At 40.3% G+C, this 17705-nt stretch overlaps 1 protein-coding gene and 1 non-coding gene across 2 annotated transcripts in view; one reads left to right on the forward strand and one right to left on the reverse strand.

The window, feature by feature from the left end:
• igsf11 (immunoglobulin superfamily member 11) overlaps positions 1-16025 on the forward strand; it is a 214001-nt gene extending 197976 nt beyond the window's left edge. Inside the window, exons 5-7 of the mRNA XM_078231993.1 lie at positions 2543-2665; positions 8891-9038; positions 13731-16025. Coding sequence (XP_078088119.1) covers positions 2543-2665; positions 8891-9038; positions 13731-14157 — 698 coding nt within the window. The 3' untranslated portion in view covers positions 14158-16025. The remainder of the gene's footprint in view (positions 1-2542; positions 2666-8890; positions 9039-13730) is intronic.
• A 1312-nt stretch (positions 16026-17337) lies between these two features.
• On the reverse strand, positions 17338-17520 carry LOC144506714 (U2 spliceosomal RNA). The gene has a single exon (XR_013499952.1). It is a non-coding gene; the product is annotated as a U2 spliceosomal RNA (small nuclear RNA).
• Between the last annotated feature and the right edge of the window lie 185 nt (positions 17521-17705).

The raw sequence follows: 17705 nt of genomic DNA on the forward strand, positions 1-17705 counted from the left end.
TATCACTCAGTCAGAATCCTGGAGCACCCTCCCTAACGGCACTGTGGGTGTACCTGCAGTAATTCAAGAAGGCAGCTCATCACCACCTTCTTGAGGGCAATTAGAAATAGACAATAAATGCTAACCTTTCCAGTCACGCCCACAACCACGGAATGAATGAACACAAAAGAGGACCAAACGAGCCAGGTAATTCTGAGGAGAATGGCTCATTGCTTTATCCAGCCGGTGCTGTCATTGGCCTGAAGAATTACCAATTTGGGGGACAGAGTTGACGCACAGCCACAGTGTTAGGCATGGTGCCAACATTTGATGGGATATGAAGGCCACAGTGATGAAAGTCTGCCTGCCTCCACACTGCTGCCTTCATTACAGTACATTCTTGAAAAGAAGCAATTTAGATTCTGAATGACATATACCATGCAGAAACAGTGAAGGCGAGCACTGGAATCACACATACAATTTTATTTTTAAAAAAGATGCAGTGTACATAAGGAAAAATACTTGCAACCGAATGCTGAAAGCTTGTGCACGAGTGATTCTGCAGGAGCAGGATTGTAGATGAATTATGGATTCTTTTTGTGAGAGTTGTCCATGGCTGACAGAGTAAATCTCTTTTGCCCACATGTTCCACTTCTTCCTGAACATCCCCTGACTGGCGATAATTGGGCTGGTTTATTCGTTCTCCTGCTGTAGATGACTGTCTTTGTTGTAATGTTGTGTAGTATGTAACAGATGGTGGCAAGTTTGGGAATCCTTGCTGGGTATACAGTTGCAGTCCCATCTTTACATTGTCAGTCCAAAGATTGTAATCCTTACATTGCATACTTCTGGTACACTCGATGTTAATTCTTTTGAGGGATGTGCCTTTCTGTTTCTTTATTCAAGTAGGGTTTCTCAGGGGTGATGGAGATAGTGGAATAGTGGTGGGGTATTCATTAGTTCATCAACAAAATCTCATGCAAGCCCTTGCCTTTTCTCCATTCTTTCAATTTCTTTTGTTTGACAGATTGTCACGAAATTAAGGTCTTTGGATGCTGCTAGGATATCAGCTATTGACTTGCATGATGAAGTTCTTGAGGTCTGAAGGTTGAGATAAATTTCCGCAGGGGTTCTCTTGTTCATTTGCTGAAACTTAAGCTGAAGATCTGCCGTAACCACAGAAAAGTTATGGACATGACCCACCAACAATATCTAAAGTGTAGCCTCTGTCTTACTTGCATCCAATTTGTAGAGAAATGACCAGTCTTACTTTTGGCTTCCATCTATTCCACAGAGGACACTTAAACTGAACCATGGTAGGTGATGGGACCACTCTATGGGGTGCATCACCTGTGGAGGCAGTGTCAACTCACAGAAACACAAAGCGTCCAACCACTAAGATATGGACGGGATTTTATGGCCTCGCTCGACCCGAGACTGGAAAATGTCATTCAAGGTCAATGGACATTTCCATTGTCCACTCCTCGCCCGCTCTGATTCTGTGGTGGGCGGGGCAGTTGAATTCCGGTGCAAGTCATCATGGACAGTCAGCTTGTAGAAGGTCAACTTGTTCCGTTGCCCTCCCCGCTCCTCCACTAACAGGACCAGTGTACCTCAAGTCTGTTGTGCCTATCCTTAAAGGCAACAGCAACTTGCATTCATCTAGCACCTAAAAATGTAATTAAACACTCGTGGGCACTTCACAGGAGCATTATCGAACAGATCATTAGACCTATTCCTGGTCCAGGTGTGCTGCAGTTTTCCAACGCAGGCCGTTAACGTGGCCTGGATGCAGGTCTGTCCCTCGGCAAGGCTTGGCTGGAAAAAAAAGGGGGAGGAACACCTGACAGCCCTGCAGCTGTATTCTTTGTTGTCAACCTCAGGATCGAGAGTGCAGGAGTGCAAAGACCCTAAGTACCAAAGAGTCAATGGATAACTGGAAAAAGATTCAGCTTATTGGGCCCCTCTAGTCTCAGCAGAAGACTTGGTGCACATTGAACACCAAGTTGATGGATTGCCAGGCATCTTGTTGCACCTATGGGGCTCACTGCAGGACCGAATGGTGGGATATTCCTTTCCACCTCATTAGCATTGACATGTTGGACCTGTATCTGTTGGAAGCGTGGGTATCATTGTAACAGTTTTGCTGCATTTCTACTGCAAAGATGGTAATGGGATGCGCACAACTCCAAGGAAATTCAGTCAAAGTGTCTGCACTTGAAATGTGACCCCATAATTTCTCTTTACGGATGGAGCTGCTGTTTACTATCAACTTTTCCTGTTTTTAAAAAAAATTCTGTTATTAGAAACAACTAAATAGTGACCCAGGCAGCCTATGGGTGGTGGGGTGGGGGGTGCTGCGGCAGGTTGAGGGCTTTATTTTTATATGGTTTTCCTTCGAACTGTATTAATGCGGATGTGACCTTCAGCGAATGCCTCTGAGCTTGAGCAATGTCAGTACTGCCTTGTCGATGAAGTGACATATTTTAGGATTATTCAGAAATGCTTTTTATAAATTGATATATTATTACGACTTCCCTAATCATTCAATATATTCTTTCAGATCAGACACCGGGAACATTGATTCTCCGGAATATCAGCACTGCTACAAATGGTTTGTACCAATGTACAGCGTCTAATACAATTGGATCCAGTACGTGTGCCATTGACCTACAGGTTATTGCACGTAAGTACGTCTTCAACACTGGCTTTTTGCAGAAAATACCACTTTGTGAATTTTCCTTCACCTCTGAGTGAAGAATTCAGTTTGACCTGCATTTATACCATGCATTAATAGCAAGTAGGATTTTGAAATCTACAGCCATTGCACACATTAGCCATCCAGCCACTGAAAACAATTCGGACTCTGTAGATGAAGCAGAGTTAAGCCCGTCGAAAGAACATTTAAGGTAACCTATTCATCATAAAAATACCTACCTTATGAATCCAACAGAATTTTATAAAGAATTGTCTTTGACAACAATGTTCTATTATATAGCAATATTTTAGGGGTTACCTAGTGTGAAAATTGGGTATGTTGTACATTTAGATGAATAAGGCTGTTATTATATTTGAGCTCAAGCCTGTAATAACCATTCTGCCATCCTCTCGTTGCAGCTTAAACATCCATCTGAGCAGGTAGACAGAACCTCAGTTTAATGGCTCATTTGCTCTGACAATACAGCATTGCATTGGAGAACCAGCTTAGACTATGCACTCACGTCCTAATGTGAGTCTGCAAACTTATGAATCAAAGGAAAGAGTGAAGCTGCCATTTCTGATATATCTTTCTGAGAAAGTTGCAGGGCAGAGAGAGGTTTAAGTACAACTTTATGATGGGTTTATAAAAATATGAGGTTTGTTTTATTACGTTTATAAGCATAAACTGACTTCCTGCAACTGTAGGGGGAATTTCTTGGAGTAACCTCCTGGGGAATCTTGTATGCAGTCGAACACAGCAAACACAAAGACTTGTGAAAAACAGTATGTAGTAAAAGGCGTTTCATTTAACCAACACGTATTGGGACAGAGATGATCTGAGGATTGTAGCCTCTCTGACGTTACATCACATGAGCACAACAGATACACATTTCTGAAGATTTGATCTTCCCGCCCCACCTCTCATTCAAACTGGATGATCCAATTATATTAATACACTTCATTTACTTTGACCATCAGCATTCTAGCCTCTAGCAGATTTAGGAATTCATTGGTCAACCGGACCCATAGACTCTTTCCCCCTGTTGCCTAGTAACTTCACTCTCGCAAATCCGGTAGGTCCTAGGGTCGCTCCTAACACCTGCGGTCCTGAGAACAATAAGGGAGTCATCTTCCCTGTCGGTTTCCCTGCCCCTTTATTAGTAGATGCTACATTCCAGCTAGAAGCTGAATCCATTCATTCATTTCAAAAACCTTGGTATTACAGCTGCATAATCTGCCTCTGATATTAGGCTACATTACTCTATACTTCTTTATTCCAAAAGAACGCAGTTTGTCTGCTTAAACCTATTTCCCATTATGCCAAGAGGTAAACTGCTCGTTTGCCAAAGCTTACAATAAAATACAAAAATACAGTTTAAACCTATAATACTTGTTCAAAAAATGATTATATATGTGCTTAAATAGACAATACTTTCGTGGCATGTAAGTGATGCACATTGGGATACCTTCAATATATAAGGCACACTATGGTTCCTAATCTACTTTGTTTTGATAGTCTAATAAAACAGGGGTTCCCATTGCCCCCACCATAGCAACCCTTCAATTTTCTCTCTTCCCCTGATGAAGACACTCTCATATTCTGGGTTTGAGTTTCACAGGCAATGGTATTTTCCAGTAGAATTGCCTTAGTGACTATCCTTTATGTACGTTTTGACATGCTTTACGATTTAAAGCTGTATTGCAGTTGATCACACTCTTACTTAACGAGTATGATTCACTGAATAGTGATTAGGAGTGGGTATGCTGAGAATTTTTAAATATATACCTCCCACGCTTTAGGGCAATTATGGCACGCCTCATGCTACCCTGGCTGAGATAAAGTGAGTTAGCATAAACTGGGGATTGACTCTAAAATTTTCCTATCTTTCTGGGACATATTACACTGACAAAGAGCATCTAGCGGTTGGGCCATTAAGAGAAACTAGTTGCAATGTTTACCTTAGAAATAAATATCTTCGATTCCTTAAATGGTTTGGCAGGTGCTACCTTGTTCATTTAAAATATCTTATTGTTATACATTTGAGATAAAATCCGATTGAAAAAATGCAGAATGAGGGTGAGAATTGTATTAAGCTAGATGCTACTATTATAAACTCACTTTCTTTCTAAACAAAAAAGGAAAAGCTTAAAATTATACATATATGGTACTATAATTAGCACGTGTCTCTACCAAGATCGATAAGAATCTGGCAGTAATAATATATAAAGAACGCACATGAGAATATGTCAAAAATATTTATGAAATTTACCTTTTTAAAAATCCTATGTTATATGCCTCTGCCATTTACTATTCATTCTCTGCTTGTCATTTGAGCTAATCTTTAAAAAATATCATTGTTGAAGGGACTGCATGATATTATATGACAATCCTAGCAAGACTGCTGGGATGAAAGTCACCTCTCGCTCATGCTTGTTAATGGTCCTAAGTGAAATTAGTTCAGGCAATCACAATCCAGTTCTCTGGGGATGCAGGTCCATAGCACAGATCTCCCAATACTTTGGCACTAATTGACACTAATGAGGCAATCTCACAGAAACATTATGAGGCTGGATAATGTGAGAAATGGAAATGTCATGCTAATATCGTGAGGGTAGAGGAAGGGATTCCAGTAGGTTTCTGCAACGAACTGTGTTTGCAATGTTATACAAATAATAATCTTACACCTTTTATTGGTTGTCTCTCTCAGATGGATGTTTGCACATGTTGCTCATTAAAATTTCCAGAAATACTGTGGAATGTTACGAAGGAATATTTTTATTCCAATCGTATTGCTGTGGAACTACTAGAAGGCACCACTTTGCAGATACATTTTTAAATAGATGGGAAGAAAAGCCAAATCCTGAAAAGCTATGGGCAACCATTGTGTGGTTATAAATCTAGGTGAATAGTGGAAATGAGAAAGGAAGACTGGCACTTATAAAGCACCATTGACAATTTCAGGACATTCCAAAATGCCTTTCAGCCCGTAAGTGAAGTCTAGTCATTGTTTGAATGTAGGAAACTCAATAGTCAAGTTGTGCACTGCAAAGATCCAACAAACAACCATGTGATGAACAATCAGGTAATCTGTTTTGTGTGTTGGGTAAGAGATAAGTGTTGGTTAGGATTTCAGGAGAACCCTCCTGCTGTTCTTTGAAGGTGCTGTGCTTTTGAAGGGGCAGAAGTCTCGACTTTAATGTCTTTCCTACAGGACAGTACCTCCAACCGGGCAGCACATCCTCAGTGTGAGCTGAGATTATGGAATCAAGACTTTGGGTCTTGAAATGTAACCCATCAATGGCGAGAGTCCCATCGCTGTACCAAATCTGGAATTTAGCAATTTATGTTCTTGTGAACTGCCATACACCCTGGTTCAATTGCCAATTTCTGGAAATGGCTGCATTTTTTAATGAAGTGTTTTCTAGCAGTCTAAGGTTACTCTCAGAAACCAATTCTGGCAGAGCCATTCCAGATCAACTATGTCCACTAATATTATAAATGTGGCATTAAAAACCCGTCCACTTAAAGGAAGACTTACAGGTCCAAAGTAGAAGACTCATTAATGATGTTTCAAAATTTTAAGGTTACCATATTTAACACGACCCTTGGAGTTGTTCTCGCTCTTACTATTTAAACTATGCCAAATGTGCAGTGATGACCTGTTATGTGAATAAACACATGTTTTTCCTGCCATGCTTCTGACTGAGTTCAGGTGGAATAGTCCACACTCTGATAACAGTCCTGCAATACGTGTACGATTATTACGATCTTCAGAATTTTAGATTGGTGCTGCAGAAGCCACAACAATACAGTGAACTAAACCACCAAAATACTTTGTCAGTATACCCCAAAATGTTTTTTGCGAAATGGTTCATAGAAGTTAAGGATGCCGTTGCACTGTTAGGCCAACATGTTGTATGTTATATTAAATATAGACACTTAGAAAATAGGAGCAGGAGTTGGCTATTTGGTCCTTCGAGCCTGCTTTGCCACTCAACATGATCAGGATTGATTCTTTATCTCATTGCAAAGCTCCTGTGCTCTCCCCTTACCCTTGATACCTTTAGAGTCTAGAAATCTATCTGATCTCTTAAATATATTCAGTGACTTGGCTTCCACCAACTTCTGTGTTAGAGAATTCCACAGGTTCACCACCCTCTGACTGAAGAAGTTTCTCCTCATCTCAGTCCTAAAGAGCCTAGCCTGTATCCTAAGACTTGTTCTAGACCCTCCAGCCAGAAGAAGCAACACTCTTACATCCAGTATGTCCAGCCCTGTCAGAATTTTATATGTTTCAATTAGATCCCCCAAATTCTTCTAAATTCCAGTGAATGCAGGCTTTTTTGACCCAATCTCTTCTCGTACGACAATCCTGCCATCCCAGAAATCAGTCTGTTGAACTCTGTGGCAAACCCTGTGAAGATCATTGTATTTTACAACATTCTATGTGTCATCACTCTGGCAAAATGTCACCCTGTGTCACAGAATGGGAAGAAAAAAAGTATTAAAAGTTACCAACACATCAGACCAGAACTACACACAATACTCTACGTGTGGCCTCACCAAGGCCTTGTACGGCTGCAGTAAGACACGCTTGTTCATGTACTCAAGCCCTCTTGCAATAAAGGCCAACATACCATTTGTATTCTTAATATCTGGCTGTACCTGCATGCTTGCTTTCAGTAACACGTGTAGAGGGAAAACCAGGTCCCTTTGTACAATCTGTCACCATTTAAATAATATTCTGCCATTCTGTTTCTCTGTCCAACATGGATAGCTTCACATTTATCCACGTTATACTGCATCAGCCACATATTTGCTCACTCACTCATTGTCTAAATCACCTTAAAGCTTTTTAACATTCTCCTCACCTCTCACCTTCCCATCAAGTTTCATGTCATTAGCAAACCTGGAAATATTACTTTTGGTTCCCACATCCAAATCATTGAAGTATATTGTGAATAGCTGGGACCCAAGCACTGATACCTGGTGGGCTCCCACAAGTCATTGCCTACTTCATCGAAAAATACCCATTTATTCCTACTTAATTTCCTATCTGCTCACCAATCCTCAATCCATGCCAATATATTACTTCCAATCCCATGCGCTTTAATTTTGCACATTAACCTCCTACGTGGGACTTTGTCAAAAGTTTTATAAAAATCCAAATACACCACATCCACTGGTTCACCCTTACCTATTCTACTAGTTGCATCCTCAAAAAACTCCAATAAGTTTGTCAAACATGATTTCCCTTTCATAAATCCATGCTAACCTTGTCTAGTCCCATTAGTATTTTCTAACTGTCCTGTTATTGCATCCTTTATAATAGACTCTAGAATTTTCCCTACTGCTGATGTAAGGCTAACTGGTCTGTAATTCCCTGTTTACTCCCTCTCTCCCTCCTTTTTTTAAATAACGGGGTTATATTTGTCACCCTCCAAACTGCCAGGACTGTTTCAGAATCTGCAGAAATTTGGAAGATAACAACCAGCGCATCCACTATTTCCATGACCACCTCTTTTAGTATCCTGGGTTGTAGATCATGTCATAAAATTCCTATAGTGCAGAAGGAGGCCATTTGGCCCATCAAGTGTATACTGACCCTCCGACAGCTTCTTACCCAGGACCACCCCCACCCTATTCCCGTATACCCACGCATTTACCCCACTAATCCTCTAACCGACACATCTTGGGACACTGAAGGGGCAATTTAGCATGGCCAGTTCACCTAAACTGCACATCTTTGGACTGTGAAAGGAAACTGGAACACCCGGAGGAAACTCGCACATACATGGAGAGAACGTGCAAACTCCACATAGGCAGTCATCCAAGGCTGGAATCGAACCTTGGTCCCTGGTGCTGTGAGGCAGCAGTGCTAACCACTGTGCCACCGTTCCGCCCAGATTATCAGATCCTGGGGATTTATCAGCTTTTGTTAGTTTGCTGCTTGCAGATTCAAATCCCAAAATTCCTATTTCAGGAAGCACATCAGAAAGATCTCCACCAGAGGCTTGGTGCTTCCTCAGAAAGTAAGTAAATGTCAGAACAGCTGGTTAGAAAGCATCAGAAATAAGAAGCGGGCCACCTGTTTATTGTAGAATGATACATTTTCTGAACAATATCACAGATAGTGGAATTACTTATTAAAAATTGGTTACAGGGAGGAAAGAGAAGATAATATTCTCTTGGTTTCTTTTGCTTCAACAGCACAACTCCAGAATGTTGGAATCATCATCGGAGCGGTGGTGACGGGGATTCTGGCCCTTCTACTATGCATCTTCTCTATTATTGTCATTCTGTTCTACTGGAAGAGTAAAAACAAGTATGAAGAGGAAGAGATTCCCAATGAGATCAGGTTAGTACTTCAGACCATGAAGCAAGGTAGAATTTGCATTTATATAGCACTTTTCAAAATATTTCAGAACTAATGAATTACTTTTGAGGTATAGTCACGGATGTAGGTAAGTCAGGCAACAAATTTAAACCTAATCTGGTCACAGGCACAGCAATGCAATAAAGACCAGTTACAATCTACATTTTGGTGATGTTGCTTGTAGACTAAATCTTACTGTTACACCAAGAGATTTTGCTTTACCTCCATCTGAATAGCAAATGGAGTCTAAATGTTTAATCTGAAAGATAGCGCCTCTGACAATGAAACATTCCCTCTGTACTTGGGGATTTTCAGACAGATCTGAAATCAGGTAGCAATTAGTAAACCCTTTGAGAACTGTGGAAGTATTTATCAGGTGTCTGCTGTGGCTCAGTCGCTAATGCCTTTGCTTCGCTGTCATGAGGTCATGGATTTAAATTCCACTTCAATTACTTGAGGGCAAAATCTTGTGTAAGGATCCAGTTCATTACCCGTGGAATGATCCACTGTTGGATTTGCTCCCTTTCAGATGAGTCATTTGTCGTGAGGCAATGCCCCATTATTTTTCTGAAAATATGCTTGTTCAATTTTTAACTGAATGGAAATTTTGCAAGTACTGGATATTGAAGCAATGGCTGCCATAGACAGTCACACCCAAACCTCTTGGGAATGCACAGCGGGTGAAGTATAGCAAGGCAAGGCTGCCCAGCCATTAGGAAGGGATTGTAATTGACCCTGGTGATGTCAAGAAAGTCTTCAGCAGAAGAAAGAGGTTGAAATTTGCTCTCTCTCCCTCTCTGTCTTTTGGAATATGATTGTCATCTGGTTTAAGAAGCCAACTCTGGTAGAAATCTGCAAGTGATTATTATCGTGTAACAGTTGCAACATCTTCAGCATGTGACCACATCAAGAAACCAGCTAACCCAAATTAGCCACTACGTTTAAAATCTATGCCTTAAGGGCAATTAAAGGACATTAGTTTTATATTTCATCTTTGTTTATTGGACTTAGATGTGTGTGTCCGTGTGTGTGTGTGGGGTCTGAATGACTCCATGAGGGCCAAATGCTCTGTGTTTTTATTATTTTTTCTCTGCTCTAATGGTTAATAAATTTGCCCTTTAATTCAAGAAACTGTATTTGATTGGCTCCTTATTGCTCACTGCATAAATAGTTAAATTTTGCAAGTACTGGTTTGCAAAACGCAAATTCTTGTGAAAAAATAAACTTAAACCTTTGTTATGACCAATTGAGGAGATTGAATAGAAGAAAGCCAGTTTACCCATACTCAGCTGATCATATAACACGTCCAGTCTAAGCCTCATCCACCCTCTTAGGTGGATGTAAGAAATCCACGACATTATTTTGAAGAAGAGTTCGCTGGTTAATATTTATCCCTCAACTCAAATGTCAGAACAGGTAATCTGGTGATTATCACATTGCTGCTTGTGGGTCTTTGCTAAGTGCAAATTGGCTGCTACGGTTTCTGCATGACAACAGTAACGACGCGGCAGAAACATTTAATTGGCTGCGAGGTGCTTTTGGGTATCCTGGAATCGTTAAAAATGCTATAAAAAAAATATTTCACTCTTCCTTTTGCACCCTGATGTGATCGAAAATAACTGTAACCTCCCTGACAATCAATTTATGCCTCCCATAAGGCATGAAAGGACATTTCCTGTTGCTTTCCATTTTCTTTGAAATCTTTTTCAGGCAGACCAGAATCTTTTTTTTCAAAAATAAAGCAAAAGGCTTTTGTATAACTTATGTATTGATCTTCACTTTAACATGAACCTCGCTTTTTGTAACTGAGCAAAACCTGTTCTGGGAACAGTTGGCAGCCTGCCCGGTGCACTCAAGTGCGTGTGCGCCCAAATTTATAGGGTCTGAATAATTCATGCTGCTTACAGCACAATGCTGGTGGTGCACTGGCAACTAATGAGGGATACACAGAACCTGGCCAGCAGTTCAGATATAAAGAAGTATACGTAAACTTAAGAGGACAAGTATTATTTCAGCCTTTCTAAAACTTCCAGTGAATTTCAAATATTTGTTTGCGTTGATCAAGTCTTTGGGGAGAGTGGGGTGGGGGGGGGGGGGGGTAGAGGGGTGGCAGGGTGAGAATGCTGCCAATGAGGTGAAAGGAAACTTAACATGGAGATACAAAATGGAGTCCATCAGCAAGTGACATGGTTAAGCACAATGCAACAGGATTTGAGCATCTTTCTCTGATAGAAGTAGCACACCTGGTCTGTCAGGAGGTCATACCAGTTTGTAAAGTCATGGTTATTGGAGGCCAATCAGCTCAGCTCCAGGGTATCACTAGCAAGTTCCTTGGGGTAGGACCCTAGGCTCAACCATCTTTAGCTGCTACTTGGATGAGCTTCCCTCCATCATGTGGTCAGAAGTGGAGATAGCAGTTCATGACTAGTAGTATTTTAATCCTTTTTGCAATTCCTCATAATGAGGCAGTCTTTCCCTGCTTGAAGCTGTGGTCAACATCTGGGCTTGTGTTAATATGGAGGAAGTAACATTTGTACCTCATGTGCCAAACAATGACATGGAAGTCTGACCACATGCACCTGACATTCAATGGCATTGCCATCGTCATCCTGGGGGACACCATTGACAAGAAACTTAACTGGTCCAGCCAGCTACAAGAATCGATCAGAAGTTGGGTATTTTGTGGCAATTGACCCACCTTATTGGTTCCCAAAAGCTTTTCTACCACATACAAGGCACAAATCAAGAGGGTGACAACTCCACACTTTCCCTGATGAGTGCAATCCAACAACAAGTTGCTTAAATACCCACCTCCTTGAGGGCAATTTGAGATGGGCACTAAATGCTGGTCTTGCCAGTGACTCCCATGTTCTGTGAATGAGGAAATAATTTTGAAGCGTGGAATGCCATCTACTATCCCCTGTACTATGGAAACTCTGTACTTGCCAAACTTCAGCCTCATATTTCCAGTTAAAATGATGAACGTGTTGCCCCGCTAAGAGAAAATGTTTTGGATGCAACTTGGAACAGATGATTGACTCATTTGGCATATCTCAGCATTAGTAGTTCTGAAGGATTTGATGGTATAAAGGTTTATTGCACATGCAAGAGCACAGCCACAATATGTAAAGCCTTGACATTTGAAGAGCTACAGATGAGCTACAGCTGGGCACAAGGTTTTTATTCGTACAACATATATCGATCCAATTTGTTCTGTTCTTCTCTTGCTCCATGATTAGCGATCGCAGGAAATTGTAAATGTAATGTGCGTTACTCTGATTGACATCAATGCTGGATTCACCAAAATGTTTCCTATTAAGTTCTGTGGAAGAAAAATGATGGAAATGCATATTTTCATTGTGCAGAATACTTGATTGATCGAGTTAAATGAATAAATGTAGTTTTCATTCTGAAGGCTATAGCAGTTACATTTGTCATCCTTTTAAGCTAAAATCTCATGTCCTAATTATGTGATTCCAGAAGAAAAAAATGGTGTGCTGAGAATTGATGGATTATGGAATAATGGATGATGTACAAGGACTCTGTGGACCTTAAGATTTTTTTTCACAGGCTGTCTGATTAGTTGGGCAGTCTGTTTGTAATAGGTGCATTAAATACAAGATTGCATTTAAAAGACTATTTTAAAATGTGAGGTTTCAGTGACCAAGTGAGATATTTTGTGTGAGGATAGTTTGATGGTGTAATATGTTCGAACATCAATGTAGAGTGATGAGAGACGTGTTTGATTCTTCCAGAATTCCCCTACAGAGTCATAATGCTACGGATTTGGGTACTTAGTGGAGGGCAGGTTCAACACTATATCATGCTGTGCTTTTATCCACTCGACCATTAGTCTGTGCTATGGTGTCTTCATGATGAACTTCATAAATACCTAGCTATAAGGAGGAGAGTGAAGCAGATGATCAGAAGGTTGTGCTTTCACCACTTACTCATGGGTTTGAAACTAGGTCAAACTGATAGGAGTACTGAAATCACTTTGATTTCAAAGTTGCTAGGCAACTCGCAAGATACAGGGATAATTTACTTCAAGGTCTGTTCTAACTCTCGAGAACACTTGCGTAACAATCAAGGTACTGTGGAATTCATTAAAGCTTTTAGTTTTGAAACAGCAGTTTACTTTGTAAAACACACTGTTGGTTTTATTTTAATTATATTTCAATCTAGTGGACATGAACCATGTTGCCAGTTGTAATAATTAACAAAATGCAAGATTCCTGCTCTCACGGGCGAGATTGGAGTCCTGTGGAACTGAGAGATTTGTTGGAAGATACTTTGAATATACTATACTGATTTCTTCGTGCCATAAAGAAGGTTAACAGGCTTCGCTATATCAGAGTTTTAATGTAATTCACTGATTCAATGTTGTAAAAATAAAATACATAGAGAACAAATATCTCGGGCAGGGGGGGAATTGCATGCAAATGGAGCATTCCGACCTGTGTTCATTTTGAGCACAGGATCAGTGCAATCTATTTAGTTTATTGAATTTTAATTTCCTCTGATCAGGTTTAGCACTTTAACTCCTGGAATAAATCATCAGTCATGTTATGAATTATTTGTTATATTTATTGATGCAATAGAAAATGCAACAGAATCAGTAGATGGCTAACAATTATTCTGAGATTTAAAAAAAAATAATGTTCTTTTCTTCAGGGAAGATGACATCCCACCATCATCATCTACCAAAGGTTTCCATCCAGCTAGTTCCTCTGAAAATGTTACCCTTACGTCAGCAAACACATACAATGCCCACTACTGGCAAAACAAGAAGCCCATCTACGAGTCAAATCCATTCAGTCGGTACAACGGACACACGCTCCACTCAATTACAACGACGTCTAGTCAACCACAGAACCGACCACTGTATACAAACGGAAGCCACCACGCCACACCAAAGGCAATGGTTGTTGCTACAAGAAGTCCATCTTCACAAAACCTAGCAAAATGCAATGGCTCGCTTAGTCGTAAGACTCCTTCACAGCACACACTCTCCTATGCTGTTAGTCATTCAAATCTTCAGCGAATGGGTGGCATACCAGTCATGATACCTGCACAGAACAGGGCAGGATCTCTGGTATAGGTAACATTTCATTGATAGACTGAAGACTATACTCCTGTCCTAAATTTCAGTTGCAGACTGATATTTTTTCATGTTTAAAAAAACACTTTCTTGCAAGGTCCCTTTCCTGATTGGTGAGAGGGGTTATGTAAAAGCAAAGCCATTTCATGCCTGAGTTTGATTTAAATGCAGCTGCATTTTGTCTTAAATTAACATTTCTGAAGTCTTATTTCGCTTTTCAAAAGTCATCGACTAATATTGATGTACTTTCCTAAGGTTCTTAAGAAAGGAGTACACATTATTCCAAAAGGAACAAGACAGATGCTTATGATTAAAGATGAGTGATTTGAATATAGCTTCTTAATTTCTAATGGACTGAAAAAGTGTCTGAAATTAAGTTACTGCCCTCAGAGACAGGAATACCTGAAGATTTTTTTTTAACCAGGAATATCTCAAAGTTATGATTCCATCAGTTCACTTAACTTTCAGATGCTTGTAATCACGCCTGGGAAGAGAATAAATATTTGAATGAAAGACAATGTTGAAATGTAAGAACTAGTTCTGGAAAATTAACAACTGAATTCCAGAAGTTCAACAACTAATTCTAAGTGCATTGCAAAGGCCAGGGATTGGTGGAAAAGTAGTTTTGTCAGCTGGGCCATGACACTGGAACAATGCATTTTTCTCTGAAGGGAATGATTGCGGTCTCCTCCAATCTGGATGTCCTAAGACGTTGCAGCACATTGCTTTTGCTGAAACACTCCTATGAAACAATTCTACAAGAAGAGCAGTGATGCAAATTACAGGCAGCGAGACCGATTGACACCATGAGAACTAGACTGCTTGAGATGATTTAAGAAAAATAAATGAAAATGGAATGCAAGTACTAAATTATATCTTTAGCCACCAAAATGGATTTGCAAATTACCGGACTGAACATGCTCTTAATTGCTCTCCGGAACAATAAACCAGTATTTTACAGTGTTTTGTTTTCACAACAAGGTTTAAAATGTTCGTTGTAGTGGAAAAAAATGATTTCCAATGGCTGAAGTCAGTGTTTCAGCACTTTGTTGTTAAAGCTTTGGTTAAACATTTACTGAAGAAATATTTCTTTTCCCTATTAAGAGATTAGGTTGCACTTGTATTGCAACAATTAATTATGTTTACATTTTTTAATGGTGTCGATGACTCTTGCAACTGTTGTACATTATTTGCATCCGATAGAACCCTCTAGCTGGCAGATTGCTGGTTGGCACAGATTTCCGGTTCTCCCACTGTCTTGAAACCGCTGGGCTATGATTGCCCAGCTCAAAGGCTGTTTTTCAGGGTACAAGAGGCTGAGGCCCTATATGAGATTTAACTTTGAGTTCTGAGAGTTACTGTGGAGGTCTTTTGCTGACATGGGCACTCCAACAGATTTCATCTAGGTACCAAACTTTGTCTCAATTACCAGTGGTGTAAAGCACTTAACTACTGCGCTACATACCCGAGTCATTTTATTTAATTAACAAAGCTGCTTCCATCAGTGTTATGTAAATACTGACTTGCTGATGAGAGCAGTGCCGAAGCAACTTCTCCAGAAGTTACTAACCACACCAGCTGTGTACAAGTCTAAAGACTCTGTTTTTTCACCCACCCTGTAATACTGCGAGTCAAAGCAGCAGCCCATGGAGATCAGTTTAAAAGAAGATTTCCAGTATCACTGGCAAGTCAGTGAAAATGAATTAATCGGCAGAATTGAATGAAAACTCTCCTCGAAGACACCACTGATTTTCAGCCGTTTGTGCATGAGTTTCAGTTATTGCATCAATCAATTAAAAGAAAATTATTTTTTTGATTCTTCTGCACATCTATAACTGTTAAATGTACAATAAAACTCATTAGCACTGAAAAATGGCATTTTGCATTTAATTTCTAAAAAATTACAGTACTGGGCATAATGTGATTAACATTGTCAGTTTATCAGGGTTCGACCAATTGTAGAAAAAAAAGCAATCAATTTTGATGACTAATAATGTTTAACCAGTAATTATGACCAGAAATTGAAGGGGATGGAGGAATAGAAGCCATTTGGAAAAATTCACTTCCTCTTCTAGGCAGATGCTCGAAAAATAATTGCTTGCCTATTTTTGATCAGTCATCAATATTTACAAACCATTAATGTGTTCGCATTTCATTGTCCAGCAGTCAAATGCTGCCAGGAATGTTTCACTGATCATGCAAAGTACGGTACAAATTTAAAATTGTAATTTTGTCTCCATCAGAAATATTTCGAGCTTTTCAGTCCAAAAAAAGGCTAAAAGATTATGGCTCCAAAATTGGGCTCCCTTGTGCCGACAGTTTGTGTTCCAGGTGCCCTTTTGGTATTAAAATGGGGGTGCCTGTATTGTCTGTAACAATTCCCACATGGCCTGGGCCCAATGTCATTTTGTTGAGGGCTGTGGCTCGGATGTAAGGAGTGTGCACCAGACGTATACAGAGTAGCCAGCTTGTGACGTCAATCAGCATGTAATGCTGATTTAGAGCCAGTACTTTGATTTTTGAGCTTGCTGTTCTCGCCAATGCCTTCTCTTAAATATGCAGAGCTGAGCGTATGTTCAGCACCAAGAACACAGACAGACACATACCCACACACATGCACACACAAACATGCACATGCACACAAGTGGCCTGTGCTCAGGGAGTTATGCTGCACATAGAGAAGGGCTTAGTTGTGACTGCAAAGATTCTGGTCAGGCCACTTTCTCTCCGTCTTGAGTGCTATAATTGCAATCACTCTTGAACTGCAGCACAAGGGGGAGATTGAGCAGAAGCAGCAAAAAAAGACTCGCTGCATTGCGTGGAGGAGGAGGAAAGAGTTCTCTGTAGGAGGTCTCATTCACTTCCAGTATTCCAGATGCCTTTACCTCCCACTTAGCAAGGATGAATTAATGCTTTGTCTGCACTTTACAAAAATTATGTTCCTAAAAGTTAATTCCAAGTGACTAGATCTGGTGACCATCTCATTGCATTCTTTCCAGGATGAATCAGGTATGATCTTTGTTCAGTGCTAACTGCTGCGACAGAGAGATAAGAATTTTTTTTTGTTTATATATCCAATTCAATCCAATCAAAGTCCAATTCCAAGTCTCAGCAAGCGAGATATTCCCGATCGAAGCTGACAAGACAGGCCTCTCAGTCCCTGTCTTGGGCTTGATCGACATGATCCAAGCTGATTGGAACAGGCGTTGCAAGGCTCCTCCAAGGCTTGATCTAATTTGCATTTTAGCCAAAAGGCCGAGATGCCGCTTTAAAAAATTGCTTCAAATGAAACCTCAGTGTAACCTCATGATTTCAACCATGTCGATACTACACTTGATCTTAGCCAAAAGGCCGAGAAGCAGAAATGTTCCTTTTGCCAGGGGAAGGAAGCTCATTGTGTTCTTTCTGACCAGAGAGAAGGCAGAGTGTGCACTCAGTTTTGTCAGAAAGGGAGGGCGTGGGGGGATATCCAGTGTTTCAAGGTGGCATCGACTGCACAAGTGCCTTTCCAACTGCCTCATTTAAATCCTGAATTGCATCACAACCAC

Source organism: Mustelus asterias, chromosome 17 (genome assembly GCF_964213995.1).
Source record: "Mustelus asterias chromosome 17, sMusAst1.hap1.1, whole genome shotgun sequence".
NCBI classification, from domain to species: domain Eukaryota; kingdom Metazoa; phylum Chordata; class Chondrichthyes; order Carcharhiniformes; family Triakidae; genus Mustelus; species Mustelus asterias.